This window comes from Scylla paramamosain, chromosome 12, assembly GCF_035594125.1.
Source record: "Scylla paramamosain isolate STU-SP2022 chromosome 12, ASM3559412v1, whole genome shotgun sequence".
Lineage (NCBI taxonomy): Eukaryota > Metazoa > Arthropoda > Malacostraca > Decapoda > Portunidae > Scylla > Scylla paramamosain.
The window spans coordinates 18495054-18510786 of record NC_087162.1 but is presented as its reverse complement, the minus strand read 5'-3'; the positions used below and the strand labels follow the sequence as shown (position 1 = coordinate 18510786).

General features: G+C 38.7%; 1 protein-coding gene across 15 annotated transcripts in view; it reads right to left on the bottom strand.

The window, feature by feature from the left end:
• LOC135105809 (src substrate cortactin-like) overlaps positions 1-15487 on the bottom strand; it is a 28057-nt gene extending 12570 nt beyond the window's left edge. For 2 of the 15 annotated variants that reach the window (XM_064014367.1, XM_064014370.1), the window contains exons 1-12: positions 15346-15487; positions 11200-11371; positions 10667-10786; positions 9774-9949; positions 7853-7963; positions 6681-6791; positions 5765-5875; positions 5245-5355; positions 3210-3320; positions 2541-2662; positions 2112-2229; positions 1645-1882 (exon numbers count right to left, since the gene is read on the bottom strand). In XM_064014367.1, the coding sequence (XP_063870437.1) occupies positions 1645-1882; positions 2112-2229; positions 2541-2662; positions 3210-3320; positions 5245-5355; positions 5765-5875; positions 6681-6791; positions 7853-7963; positions 9774-9949; positions 10667-10786; positions 11200-11342 (1472 nt within the window). In that variant the 5' untranslated portion in view covers positions 11343-11371; positions 15346-15487. Of the gene's footprint in view, positions 1-1644; positions 1883-2111; positions 2230-2540; positions 2663-3209; positions 3321-5244; positions 5356-5764; positions 5876-6680; positions 6792-7852; positions 7964-9773; positions 9950-10666; positions 10787-11199; positions 11372-14958; positions 15106-15273 lie in introns of those variants that run through there. The other 13 variants (XM_064014371.1, XM_064014373.1, XM_064014377.1 and 10 more) reach the window with 11 other exon arrangements.
• Between the last annotated feature and the right edge of the window lie 246 nt (positions 15488-15733).

The following is a 15733-nucleotide window of genomic DNA, read 5'->3' as shown; positions in this document are numbered from 1 at the left end:
AGTACAGGTTAAGAACCCTGGATCTGGAGTTCTGGAATCTGAATTTTTTTTTTTTGAGCACCAACCCAGAGCTACAAATGAAGGAAATTTTTGTGGTACAAGTCATCACTTAATGATGCTCAGTCATTTGGACAGACTGGGTTTTTTTCAGTGCAAAAATAAAAGTCTTCACTAGAGTTCTTGCATTTACAACCATCTGGGTAAGTGACCTTTCATACATACCTGAAAAGTGCAAATAGTCCACATCTATATTCAATGTTAAGTATGTCTGCAAATATATAATAGCAATTTGGGCTATTTATAGCAAGAAAGATCAGTGTGCAATAGTCAGATGGACTCACCATCTGTCCAGAGGGTCTAGTGGTCAGCTACAAAGCAAATATGAGGTTCTGCTCCCAACTCATTTTAGGCCTGCTTAACTTTGAGTGCAAATAATAACCTCATGTTCCTTAGAAGCCATCACATACAATAGATCCCAAAAGCATCTTTCCCTCATACACACTGTAAGGCACTTAAATGCCATTCTGAGGAACCATAGCTGTTAAGTACAAATTGCAATAGCCATCAGCAGTAGTAGGCACCTGAAGAACAATGCTGAAGCACAATTCTGATGTGAAAATTTAAGTTTCTTTATATCCTGCCAAAACATTGATACATATTACACCCCACCACCAATGAAAGTGGCACAAATGATAAACAAACCTTCATTTCATAGTGCAAGAAAAGTGTCCACCTCTGACGAAATAGAGGGCTTACTATAAAATTGTGGCAATATCACCAAGCAGTTTCAACATCTGTCAATTGTAACATCTCTACGTGTCACAACTCAGTTTGACTCTTGATTCCATTAAAGAGTACTAACATTTATCCCACTTGCCCATAAATTGTGCAAAACTTATTCAGACATTTCATGTTGATGTAATGTTTTAAGTGTTAATGGCAAGCAAGCCTTTAATATCCTAAACCAATATAAATCTTAGTGACTCCCTCCAGAAAGGTGGTCTTGGGTATAACTACATTTTTAGGGAGAAAAGACTGCCACAAAGAACTGTGTTGTGTGAAGAGATGGTTGAAAAGATAACATGAAAATAATGATAATTCCATTCCAGTGAAACAAACTGCTCTAAACAAAGGCATGTTTTGTCATAAAGAACTTTACTTTTAATAAGGTGCCAGCTGAGTGCTTCACCATTTCTGACAGCAGGAGAAATAAAGCAAAAAACTTTGATGCGTGTGTGACACAAAACATAAAAACATCAGTACACCACTTTCACTGGCAGTTGGTGTACCAACTCATAAAGAGTTGAAATTTGCAGATGATGAATTAACAAAAGCAGAGGCCCTGGTATAGTCAGCATCAGTAATCACAGGAAGCATTTCATTATGAGGGTACTGGTGCTTTTGGTATGGCACATGAGGAGTGACTTGAGTGCAAACAGTGTGCACACTCTGATATCAAGTCCATCACAGACACAATGACATGATGGAGAGCTGCTGTCATGTCAACACAAACACATCTGTTAATTTTACATACAGGAAAGTCACAATAATATGAGTAGTTTGGATTCCTCATCACTGCTTGTCACACACACACACACACACACACACACACACACACACACACACACACACACACACACACACCTGATCTGCTCTTGTCTTTTCAGTTCCCTTTGCCTCTCCTCTTCTTCATGCTTCATCCTGAGTTTGGCTGCCTCCTCCTCCTGCAGTTCTGCCAACTTAGCCTTTTCCTTCTGTACAAGAGCCTGGTCCATTTCAAACCGCTTCTTCTTGTCTAAATCTGCCTGCTCATTCCTCTTCTTCTCCTCCTCCACTGCCAGATTCTCAAATCGTGCTCGTAGGCTTGATGCTTTTTCTGAACCTATAAAAAGTTTTAATATGAAAAATGTTTTCCCAAGGGATAAACTTAAATTCAGGAAGTATAAGTTTACAACTGCTGAATCTGAAAACAGAAATAGTTCAGGAAGCTGTAAATTATACAATTAAACCAAATTTTAGATCATCCCACTCAGGGGACTTGCTACTGCTGATCTAAAACCATAGCACAAATTGGTTATATTTTGTCCTTGATGTCCTCCTTTACCTCCTACCTTTGATCTCTGGCTTGGTGCGCTGGTAGTTGGTACCCACTCCTCCCTGGGGCTCAGCAAATTTATGGGCTGATGAGTCCATGCGGTCCTGCTGAACTCCAAATTTCCCTCCAAAGCCCTAAAGGATAAAAATTATAAATAAAAAATTGTGTCAAGATTAACTTGTCTTTCTATCAGTCTTTGTCCCTATGAACTGGTATGTTTGCTTCTGCTTTCATAAACTTTCTTTATGACAATTTGGCATGTGGTGCAAGAACATAGTTCCAGTGAATATATAGAATAAGATCCAGGTATATCAAGCAAGCCATCCTTTCACTGATGGCATGAATTCTAGAGCTTAATTTTTCACTTACATAAGTTTTTTTTTATTATTTACTTATTATTATTATTTTCTTTATATGGTACTTCAATATCATAATAGGAGCTTACCTTTGAGTGGTCCACCTGGCTCTCGTGTTTCTCCACCTTCTCAATGTGGTCCCAGCCAGCAGCAGTTTTGTCCTGTCGGTCCTTCTGCACACCAAACTTTCCTCCAAAGCCATGGCTGTAGTCTGCCAGAAAAAGTAAAAGTCAAAAGACGTAAGCCACTTGAGATTTCAGCAATAGTATACAGGTCCAGTGCACTAAAAACATTGACATTACTTATGACTGCTACATAAGTGGCACCTCTTTGCTCTATGACCTTCAACACAGCACAACAGTTTTGTCTCTCCGTACTCTGCTGGATATAACTGAGAGAACAACTATGACACATACCTTTGAATTTTTTGGCTACAGGCTCTCACTGAAATCAAAAGTTCAGCCACACCATAATGAGCTTTAGATCACTATTCTTACCTTCATCATATAATCTGATAGCAGGAGTCAGAAAAGTTGTGCTTTTTACATGATTATAAGACTTCTTTTATGATGCATGAATTTATCAAAAGAGATCAAGTATGTAGTTGGTATTTACAGACATCCCTGTCTTCATCTATCTCCCTGTCTTCATCTATCCCTTCTGTTGCTTTCTTAGCTCAGTCCTGTCTCTCTCTCTCTCTCTCTCTCTCTCTCTCTCTCTCTCTCTCTCTCTCTCTCTCTCTCTCTCTCCAGCCCTACCTTTCTGGCTCTCATGCTTCTCCACCCGCTCCACGTGGTCCCAGCCCGCAGCACACTTGTCTTGCCGATCAGACTGAACACCAAACTTGCCGCCAAAGCCTTTTGCGTAGTCTGCATGAAGCACAAAAGTTGAGCTGCAGCAAGCAATGCACAGAGATGGAGAGAGAGAGAGAGAGAGAGAGAGAGAGAGAGAGAGAGAGAGAGAGAGAGAGAGAGAGAGAGAGAGAGAGAGAGAGAGAGAGAGAGAGAGAGAGAGAGAGAGAGAGAGAGAGAGAGAGAGAGAGAGAGAGAGACTTTACAATGAAGGTTGTAAAAAGGTATAAAAAAAGGTAAAGCAAAGCACTCAAAGAAAAAGAGAGACTGGGAGCAGGAAAAAACAGGTATTTTGGATAATGAAAAAGAAAAGATGCAAGGAGAAACTTGTTACAAAAAAGAGACTAAAAAGGAAAAGATAGCAGGAGAGGAAATGCAATGGAAACAACAAAGCTGAGATGAAAAGACAGAAAAAGATGGTACAAAATAGGTTTAAGCATAATGGAATAGATGCAACAGAGCAGACTTAAAATTATATAGCTAGGCAACAACAAAATCAACATTTAGCTTAGAATTTGGCAAAGGCATTGAATTTGTGTATTTGATAACAAGGCAAATAAATAACACTATACTATATAGAAATTCTATGAATCATTAAATCACTGAGTTCCCTTCATCTTAGAATGATCTAGAATATCTTATAAGAGAATATCTTATATATATATCTTATATCTTATATATAAGAGAATATCTTATATATATAGAATATCTTATATAGAAGATCTTAGAATAATAATGAAAATAATAATAATAATTCATCTAGCAATTAAGGCAACATCCCCAGCAAAGGGAAGAAGCCTACACAAGGTGCCATTTGCGTGTGCGCATGCACGCACACACGCAGGCACGCACGCACACACACACACACACACACACACACACACACACACACACACACACACACACACATGGTGCTCCAATAACAAATTTCAAGAAAATATATTGTAAGTGTTCAAGATTTGCTGTTAAACACTCCCTAAACATACCAATGAGTTAATTACCAGTCAGTGTTAGTAACCAAGACTATTCACAAATGCACACACACACACACACACACACACACACACACACACACACACACACACACACACACACACACACACACACTTGAAAGAAGCAATCAATATGTGGCAAACCATAACACAAGTCAATTTCAACTCATTTCAACCCAGACAACATGCACCTGTAAAGATAATTTTTTTTTACTGCAGTAATGATGTTAATGATGGTGAGTTATGATGATGATGATGATGATGATGATAATGATGATGATGATGACATGTGCACACCTTCCTGCATGAATAATGGTGACTGCACACTGTAGTAATAAGAATGTCTACTAAATATTCTTTACACAATGGTGATAAGCAAGAAGAGTTCCCACACCTTCCTGAACTTCCTATAACCATGATTACAACAAACAAACCTTGAGATTTATGTCTCTCATTCATTTATTCCCTATTGCTGTGGCACCTTATATTAGCTAATCAATCTTACTTAAATATCCTCAATGAAGTCACAACTGAAAGGATAAAGCTCATGTGTGATTGGTCTTGATTTCAACTGTTTATAAGGCAAAAACAAATGACAGCCTGAATTATCAAGTTGGAGTAAAGAAACTGATCTTGTTTGATTTTTCATCTTAAGCTTTGCAGTATATTTCTGTGATGCAATGTGATGTTTGCTTTATATCTATGGGCTGCATACAGTCTTTAAGAGCTCTTATTCATATCTTCATTTATATATACATTTATATAAAATTTTCCCCTTCAATTATTCCGTCTATTGTTATAATATTATGTACGAGTATTATGGAATGTGAATCTCTCTCTTATCCATGGCTTCCTGAAAATAAGAAAACATGAGTTACACAGATCATGTAAAAAAGTAAAATCCTGATAACATAATATATAATCTATGATCAGAGAGAACCTTCCCCCACCTCGCTGGCTGTCATGTTTCTCCACTTTCTCGATGTGGTCCCAGCCGGCTGCTGACTTGTCCTGGCGGTCCTTCTGCACCCCATACTTGCCTCCAAATCCTTTGGAGTAGTCTGTGAGGAGCAGAGCAAGTGAGGCACCTCACACACAGCAGGAGAAGCAGCTCAAGAGGCAAGAGGCAGTGCATATATAATCACAAGTAGCAATCAGTGTCTGCTGAATTATGAAAACTTGTCTCATCATTTTCCCACATCCATTAACTCACTGTAAATATATCATACTCCATGGCTCACTTCAGATTACACAGTTCATTCTAAGCATCTCTACCTCATCTTCCACAATTGAAAATACCTTTCATTTTAATCTTCATCGGATTCCCATTACTTTCAACATATCCTCCTCACTTTGACTCACTTTGTCTTCTTTCCAACTTGCAAAGTGACCAAACTCAAAACACTCCTACAATGCAACTCTCCCAGCTCACACCTGGTAGGAACAGCAAACAACCATCTCTGTACTTACCTTTCTGGCTCTCATGTTTCTCCAGCTTCTCTATATGATCCCAACCAGCTGCAGACTTGTCCTGCCGGTCACTCTGCACTCCAAACTTGCCACCAAAGCCCTTTGAGTAGTCTACATGCAGCAAGCAGTTCACATATAACACAGTCCAGTGATGCATAAGAAGGGAGACAATATGCCATCAGACTTTGACATACACACGCAAGTGCATGCACGCGCAGACACACACACACACACACACACACACACACACGTGAGCTAAATTGGTGGATGGACGAGCAATAACCTGTTCTGCTAATATTCACTTTAGGTCCTGGACACAAGGTAAACTCTTTTCCTGCATGTCATAAATAGCAAATGCAGCAAGGTAAATACATATGGTGTCAATTCCACTTCAAGACTGACAGCTACATATATTAATCCACACAATGTGTAAGCAATGTGATGTGAGCACACAATTCCAGGTGCCTTGAGAAACATGCCCACTCCACACTCTTCTCTCTTAAAATATGAGGCCAAATGCACACACACACAATACACGCTACATGCAATAAAGTAAAGGTAATTCATATAATATCCAGATAATCACTGTTTGGATTAAAATGGTCTCCAGGTTTTGACACATTGTCTTTACATCTTTATAGTATTGGTCTAGTGTTAAGAATGAATGTTGTCAGAAAATATAGTGGCAGCATGAAGTTATAATGCGTCTATTACCAGACTGCATTGGTGTTGTGATGAAATAAATTGCTGCTAGAACATTCTTGCTGTGCTGTGATGGTGCGACAAGAAGTAAATGGTGTATTGCTGTGGTGGAATTTCCCTTATATGATAGTGGTGGTGATGGCAAAGGTAAGCCTCAGCATCACAGCAAGGCAATGAGGCACTGTGACAAGTGTGGCCACCTCAGTGGCGTTACCTTTCTGGCTCTCGTGTTTCTCCACCTTCTCAATGTGGTCCCAGCCTGCAGCAGCCTTGTCCTGACGGTCCTTCTGCACACCAAACTTGCCCCCAAATCCCTGGCTGTAATCTGCATGGTGAAAACAAAAAAAAAAAAGGTCAAACATATGTCCTGCTGTGAATTTTAGTTATTTATTACATTCTATCTATGTAAAGGATTTTGTGGGGCTTATGTAAATATTAAAGATAAGGCATACTACTTAAAGTACAACACATCTATACTTCAGTAAACATGAGCATGGTGTGACAGATTTTCCTTTTTAAATGAGATGGACAAGAAATTCTGATTAAATGATTTCCCAATTGTTAACTTCTTAAATCTTTATTCACAAAGTAGTTGAAAGATTTAAATTTTTTTTTACCACTATTACTCATGGATTTGAACAATGACAAATGCTAAGATATAAGCGCAATAATGACTTCTGCCTAATATGACATTAATGATACACTGGTTAACAAATATGACTTCTAAAAGACTATACTAATCTGTGTATTCAAGTTCTGGCTAATTATATAGCAAGCAAAAAATATTTACATTAAACATCTATTTTAGCAGTCAGTCTATCTACTTGTTTTTTTTTTCTCTATTTTATATAAGCATTCATCATCCTGTATTTTCTATCATCATTCCATCCATGCTGCTACATCAACCACACAACAGCTGCTCATCATCCTAGACAGCTTGTTGCAAGGCTTGTGCAGCATGGCTTGAATGCATCAGGGACAAGACTCCCACCCTGGCTGACTCTGCATAGCTTCAACAGATCACCACATGATGGACTCAGCCTGCACATGAATGAGGCAAAGCAAGATACAGCAGAGGTGTAACCATCTCAAGGCCACACACACACATACACAAAAAATAAGCTACTTAATTTAGTCACACTGAAGCTTTTCTGTGATAAAGCTGTAAGATGGATGATATGAATGATCAACATAAGCTCTTGATGTACATAACTCTTCTATACAGAAAGGCCAATTCATGACTCATGAATGAAACATGACTGTGTGCAAAGGAAAATTTACATCACAGTTAATTGTCCTTTGAGGAAAGTGAGTCAATGTACCAGGGGAGGATGCTGCCATCACAATACTCACCACCATCACTACCACCACTACCACTTAGCTTACCCCTCTGGGAGCCATGTTTCTCAACCTTCTCAACATGGTCCCAGCCCAAGGCAGAGGAATCCTGGCGGTCTTTCTGTATGCCAAATTTGCCTCCAAAGCCCTTTGAATAATCTATGATAACAAAGAGGAAAACAAAGCATTCAGTCTATTGTGTTTTCCATTTCTTATTATTTCACTGTTCACTTTGTCTCTTGCAGCACAAACATTCAGATATGAATGTAAATAAACTGGTCTACAAGGATAGTGGGATCTCCTTACCTGCATTATGAGCAATGGAGAGGAAAGGCAGGAAGAAGGTAAAGACTAAAGGTTAAGGTTATGTTGTCAGGCAATGGTAGTAAGGCACAGGCCAAAGTAGAAAAAATTCAGATTTAAGTTTGGTAAATCAATAAGAAAAACAGATAGGAGACAATGGATCGAATCAATTAACAAGCGGCATACATAATATTGAGGTTGCCGAGAAGGGGTACAAAAGATGGATGTTAGGCTAAGTTGCAGAGTAATGGAATAAAAAAAGACCTTGGATGTTAGGATAAGTTAATGAGCAATGGTATACAAAATGGACTCAAGGCATAAGGGATTAGGGGAAGACCATAATTAATAATGCCACTGAGTGGAACAAGATACATGTTAACCACGACAAAAAAAGTCTGGAATTAGTATGGGAAGGAAGTAAAAAGACTGGAATATGCTAAATTAGGGCTGAATTTAAATTCTGTTTTCAAGTGTGTGCTAGGAAAGATCAGGATGAACTAGACTGGGCCAAATTACATCAGACAAGATGTGCAAGGCTAGAGCAGGCAGAGTGATGCTAGGTTAGATTAGGTAGCACAAAGCTACAATTGGTTAGATCACATCAGGCTTGGTTAGTCAATAGTAAACCTGGTTAAGGAAGTGTCTCAAGCTGGATTACAAGTTCACTGAACATTTGAGAAAAGCTATGAGTTCATCCTAACATCTTAACATGTATGCTGATTCCACACCATTAAAAGTCAACTGTTCTAATAATACTGTTTCTCCCATGCTACCTCTGAAATTTCCATCTTTCACACATGTACTTTCCAGCATACAAGACACACTTTTTAATTTCAAGAAAAAGTTGAGATGTGTCCATAATGGATCCTACTAAAAAATACATCAATATAAATAAATTTATAATAAATAAACAGGGGTGTATCTTATACACTGGCAGATATAGTAATTAACACATAAAGGATGGCTATAAAAATAATAAATTTTCTAAAAACAACTTTTGAGTGCTTCTGAAACACTTTTATAAATTCAATACATGTTATTGTAGCTAAGTAACACAAAATAAACACTAAATACGCATTTACAAAAACTCATTATTTCAAAAACTGAAAATTGAGATGCTTTTTGTGAGCTGAGAAGAATGACATGACAAAGTGAGTCACTGAGAAAAGATGTGGACTGTAAATGGTGTTGAATGTAACAAAAAGAGCAATGCAATACTTGAAAAGTAAATGAAAGGGTAACAGGGTCAGAGAGAGAGAGAGAGAGAGAGAGAGAGAGAGAGAGAGAGAGAGAGAGAGAGAGAGAGAGAGAGAGAGAGAGAGAGAGAGAGAGAGAGAGAGAGAGAGAGAGAGAGAGAGAGAGAGAGAGAGAGAATAGAAACTGTAAGAGCCAGAATGTGAGAGGGAGAGAAAAGACCAGGACACTTGGAGTGAGAGAGTAAGGCAATGAAGACCTGAGAATGTAAGAAAAAAATGTACAAACAGAAGGCAATGAAAATTTTCATGTAGCCACAACATTGAAGGAAAGTCCTTGGGATCAGTCACTAACAAATAAGAGGAAAGATGATGTATGAAAAATTAATAAAATAAAAACATACTAAGCATACTAAATAAAACAACAAATACATTAAGAATATCAGTACATCTCTCTATGGATGGAGGCTCACCTTTCTGGCTCTCATGCTTGTCGACTTTCTCCAGATGGTCCCAGCCAACTGCAGAGCTATCCTGGCGGTCACTCTGCACCCCAAACTTGCCCCCAAACCCTGAGGAGTAGTCCTTCTGGGAGGCATGCTTCTCTACTCGCCCTACGTACTCATGGCTCTCTGCACTCTTGTCCATCCTGCAGAAGAGAGAGAGAGAGAGAGAGAGAGAGAGAGAGAGAGAGAGAGAGAGAGAGAGAGAGAGAGAGAGAGAGAGAGAGAGAGAGAGAGAGAGAGAGAGAGAGAGAGAGAGAGAGAGAGAGAGAGAGAGAGAATATATATATATATATATATATATATATATATATATATATATATATATATATATATATATATATATATATATATATATATATATATATATATATATATATATATATATATATATATATAAAATAAATAAACCTTCCCTTACTGTATACATATACAATGACAGTAAAAGTAGATGTGCCTTTTAATCTGTTCAATTTGTGGCCTCCCTCTGTTAACAATTATACTATCAACATATAAATATATGTACCTCAATGACAGACATATATATATATATGAGGAGCATAGCTAAAACATGGCGCAAACACACACACACACACACACACACACAAGCCTTCCCTATGATTATATGAAAATCTTACTAATTCTGTGAAAGGAAAGCATCAAGACCACTTTTCAAATTTCCGATTCTCTTGCTCAACATTAAATGTAGATCTTTTTTAAGTCTTAGTCATCCTAAACATTTAAGGGCCAGCTCTCATATTTAACTTTGTTCATTAAATTTGTTTTTTGTTATATGTATCCTTTTTCATGCTCACTAGCAATCACATTTCTCACACCACTTTACACATTTCTATATAATTTACCTGTCTTTTTGCACACCAAACTTGCCACCATAACCATAAGATGCCTTAGGTCCAGACTCCAGCTCCTTTCTCTTGTTGTCAGCATCACAGTTGATTACTTCCTCTCGATACTTTTTCATACTAGTGAACAGAAAATTAAGAAAATGTCAAGTATTATAAATATATAAATGCATATGCTTGCTTAAGGGCAGTAAAAACCAACCACTTTGGATCATGATTTCACAGTAAGCAGCATTCATTTTGATGCTCCAAAAGAGCATAATGTTTTCTTTGCACTTAATGGCCTTTAGTCTTATAACTAATCTAGGTAATATGTGATTTGCAAATACATTATTCTAGACTTCTGATACTTTTCATACATCATTCCCTGATAGATTAGAGTACAATTAAGAGAAAATTATAGTATCCAATTGAAGTCTATAGCAACATCATATAGAAACCTTTTGAAGTATCTTAAACTGAAAATCTTCTAATTTAATATACAGATTTGAAAAGATATAAGCACAGAGGACATAGAAGAGGGCAACACTCACTCAATAGCATCCAGGTTCCTCTCTGTACCATATCGCTGCTGCTCCTCTGTCATGTTATTGACGTAATCAGCATCTGTATCCCAGTCATCCTCATCATTCCCATTGTCCACTGCCACCTGGTATCCTGCCTGAGCCTTCCACATGTTGCCTTCTCTTCTTTCAGCCTTGCTTTCTGCAGGGAAGGGGCAGTATTAGTATGATGGCACCTTGCTTGGAGGTGAGTTGCAAATAGGATTGTGAGGGTAACTGCAATGGGCCAGTCAACATCTTAAATAAAATCTGTGCTTGACTTGGAAAATAATCTTATGCAACTCAATAAAAGAACAGAAAAGTTTTTATAATCCATCTCTTGGTAAGAAATATGAGCTGCAGATGCAGATCTATGTCAGTTGAGGTACTCCACCAAAAGGTTCTTACCTACACCTGGTACTAATTAGCCAGCATCACCACATTTCATAGGATCTGAGAGGCAGTTAGTTACAATGTAAAACAACATTTATCAAAAAGTTTTCCCTAAAAGAATCACAAAAGTGTACCTCAGATACAATGCAGTAAAAATGCTTGAAATAGCTTAACCACTATCAATAACACTCATGTGAATTGTAACTTATTACACAATAACTTATGAGACCATTAGAGCAAAGCCAATAGATTACCCCAATCTTGTGCAGCTGGAAATGTTTAACTCTTTATCTATTTATTTTTTTATTTATTTATTCATTTATTTATTTTTTTTTTTTTTTTTTATGTAGGAGGGACACCAGCCAAGGAAAAAAAATACCCACTGAGATTCCGGTTCCTGAATAGGGTCCAAAGTAGTAGTCAAAAATTGAAGGATAAGTGTCTTGAAACCTCCCTCTTGAAAGAGTTCAAGTCATATGAAGGTGGAAATACAGAAGTAGGCATGGAGTTCCAGAGTTTACCAGAGAAAGGGATGAATGATTGAGAATACTGGTGAACTCTTACATTAGTGAGGGAGACAGAATAGGGGTGAGAGAAAGAAAAAAGTCATACAGCAAGGCTGCAGGAGGAAGAGAGGAATGCAGTTAGCAAGATCAGAAGAGCAGTTAGCATGAAAATAGCTGTAGAAGATACCAAAAGATGCAACATTGCAGCAATAAGGAATAGGCTAAATTCAGTCAGTTAGAGGAGAGGAGTTGATAAAACGAAAAGCTTTCAATTCCACCCTGTCTAAAAGAGCAGTATGAGTGGAACCCCCTCCCAGACATGTGAAGCATACTCCATACATGGACAGATAAGGCCTCTGTACAGAATTAGCAGCTGGAAGGGTGAGAAAAATCGGCAGACGACTCAGAATGCCAAACTTCATAGAAGCTGTTTTAGCTAGATGTGGTTTCAGTTTAGATTATAAGTGAAGGACAGACTGAGGATTTTCATTATAGAAGAGAGAGACAGTTGAGTGTTACTGAAGAAGAGGGGATGGTCGTCTGGAAGGTTGTGTTGAGATGATAGATGGAGGAACTGAGTTTTTGAGGCATTGAACAATACCAAGTTTGCTCTGCCCCAATCAGAAATTTTAGAGAGATCAGAAGTCAGGCATTCTGTGGTTTCCCTGCATGAAATGTTTACTTCCTGAAGGGTTGGACGTCTACAAAAAGATGAGGAAAAGTGCAGGATGGTATCATCTGCGTAGGAGTGGAAAGGACAAGAAGTTTGGTTTTGATCATTGATGAATAATAGGAAGAGAGTGGGTGACAGGACAGAACCCAGAGGAACACCACTGTTAATAGATTTAGGAGAAGAACAATGACCGTCTACCACAGCAGCAATAGAACGGTCAGAAAGAAAACTTCAGATGAAGTTACAGAGAGATGGATAGAAGCCATAGGAGGGTGGTTCGGAAATCAAAGCTTTGTGCCAGACTCTATCAAAAGCTTTCAATATGTCTAAGACAACAACAAAAGTTTCACCAAAATCTCTTAAAGAGGATGACCAAGACTCAACAAGAAAAGCCAGAAGATCACCAGTAGAGCGGCCTTGACAGAACCCATACTGGCAATCAGATGAAAGGTTGTGAAGTGATAGATGTTTAAGAATCTTCCTGTTGAGGATAGATTAAAAAACTTTATATAGGCAGGAAATTAAAGCAACAGGACAGTAATTTGAGGGATTAGAATGAGCACCCTTTTTAGGAACAGGCTAAATGTAGCCAAACTTCAAGCAAGAAGGAAAGGTAGATGTTGACAGAGTTGAAAGAGTTTGACCAGGCAAGGTGCAAGCATGGTGGTGCAGTTTCAGAGAACAATAGGAGAGATCCCATCAGGTCCATAAGCCTTCTGAGGGTTCAGGCCAGCGAGGGCATGGAAAATCACTGCGAAGAATTTTAATAGGTGGCAGGAAGTAATCAGAGGGTGGAGGAGAGGGAGGAACAACTCCTGAATTGTCCAAGGTAGAGTTTTTAACAAAGGTTTGAGCAAAGAGTTCAGCTTTTGAGATATATGTGATAGCAGTGGTGCCATCTAGTTAAAATAAAGGAAGGAAAGAAGAAGCAAAGTTACTGGAGATGTTTTTGGCTAGGTGCCTTAAATCATAAGGGAGTTAGATCTTGAATGATTTTGACATTTTCTATTAATAAAGGAGTTTTTGGCTAGTTGGAGAACAGACTTGGCATGGTTCTGGGTAAGAATATAAAGTGCATGAGATTCTGGTGATGGAAAACTCAAGTACCTTTTGTGGGCCACCTCTCCATCATGTATAGCACGAGAACAGGCTGTGTTAAACTGAGGTTTGGAAGGTTTAGGTCAAGAAAAAGAGTGAGGAATGTACACCTCCATGCCAGACACTATCACCCCTGTTATGTACTCAGCATACAGAGACAGATCTCTGACACAGAAGCAGTAGGTAGTCATTCCAAGGAAAATCAGCAAAATACCTCCTCAGGTCCCCCTGAATAGCAAAGGCAAAACACCAGAGGCACCTCCACTTGGGAGGATCCTGAGGAGGGATTGGAGCGATAGGACTAAATACAGATATGAGATTGTGATCGGAGAAGACAGGGTAACATCACAAACAGAAGAACTAGAGTTTAGGGGAAGATAAAAAAATGTTGGGTGTATCTCCAAGATAGTCAGGAATATGAGTAGGGTGTTGCACCAATTGCTCTAGGTTGTGGAGGATAGCAAAGTTCACCAGGATGGTCAGTGAAAGGAGAGGAAAGCCAAAGCTGGTGGTAAACATTGAAGTCTCCAAGAATGAGGATCCCTGCAAGAGGGAAGAGTCAGAATGTGCTCCATTTTGGAAGTTAAGAAGTAAAAGAATTTCTTATAGTCAGAGGAGTTAGGTGAGAGATATACAGCACAGATAAATTTAGTTTGAGAGTGACTCTAGTCGTAGCCAGATGGTGGAAAATTCGAAAGACTAACTCAAATACCAAGACAAGTCAAATACTATATATATATATATATATATATATATATATATATATATATATATATATATATATATATATATATATATATATATATATAAAGGCCATTAGAACTAGGTCAGTATATTATTCCCACCTTGTGTATTTTTAGTCTTTCTCTTTATTAACCCTGTCTCCCAACCAAGACTATCTTGTCATTGCCACTGTCCTGTCACTGCTAGTCATAATGGCACCGCCTTCCTGGCTGTCGCGATGAGTCACTGGCGACTAAACAAGCAATTTAAGTCTCCTCCTCTTCCACGTTCAAAAGACAACTAATCTGCCAAATATTTATTCTTGGTAGTGACATAGGCGTAATTCTGTAGTAATACCAGTAGAGGAGGGAAAGGGGAGGGGCGTCGTCGCTGGTAGCGGTGGTGGTGGTTAGCGGGCGACGGGGCATCTCACAGCTACCAGGACATCACCACAGCACCAAACCCCACTCACCACAACCCTGCCCTCATCACCTTACGCTACCTTACATAACATAAACATAACCCGCAAAAATCAGTATATTCCCGATGAAAGAAAATTACCACTGGCAACCCACACACGGGAAAAGTGGCAGAGAAACCCCTGACACCAATAGCCATGCCTGAACCTCCCTCCCCTCCTTCCCCACTACTCAGAGCGAGGGCTCAACTCACCTGGGTCACCGCACCTGTGGCTCTAAATATAGGGGAGGTTGGTTAAAAATGTGTCAAATAAGCAAACGTCACCTGTGTATCGCGCCTCTTATCTCTCGTCTCCCCGGAAGCTGAAGGGACCACAGGCTTAATTGTAATACTAAACAACAATACTAAACACACTTTCTATATCTGATTATTAAGTCCCATAAATACACTTATTTAATTATGAACCATTTATGATATTGATGAAGTGAATGATGCACAAAAATAAGATGATATATTTTTTTTCGTCTGTGCCGATTACTAATCCTGCTGTAATCTCTCTCTCTCTCTCTCTCTCTCTCTCTCTCTCTCTCTCTCTTAGTATTTCAGCAATGTGTATCACAAGGAAGAAGTGTCTCTGGCATACATCAATAGGAGATCGAACCTGAAAATCAGTAAATTCTTATGGTATACACACAAGGGTATTTTGTAGACA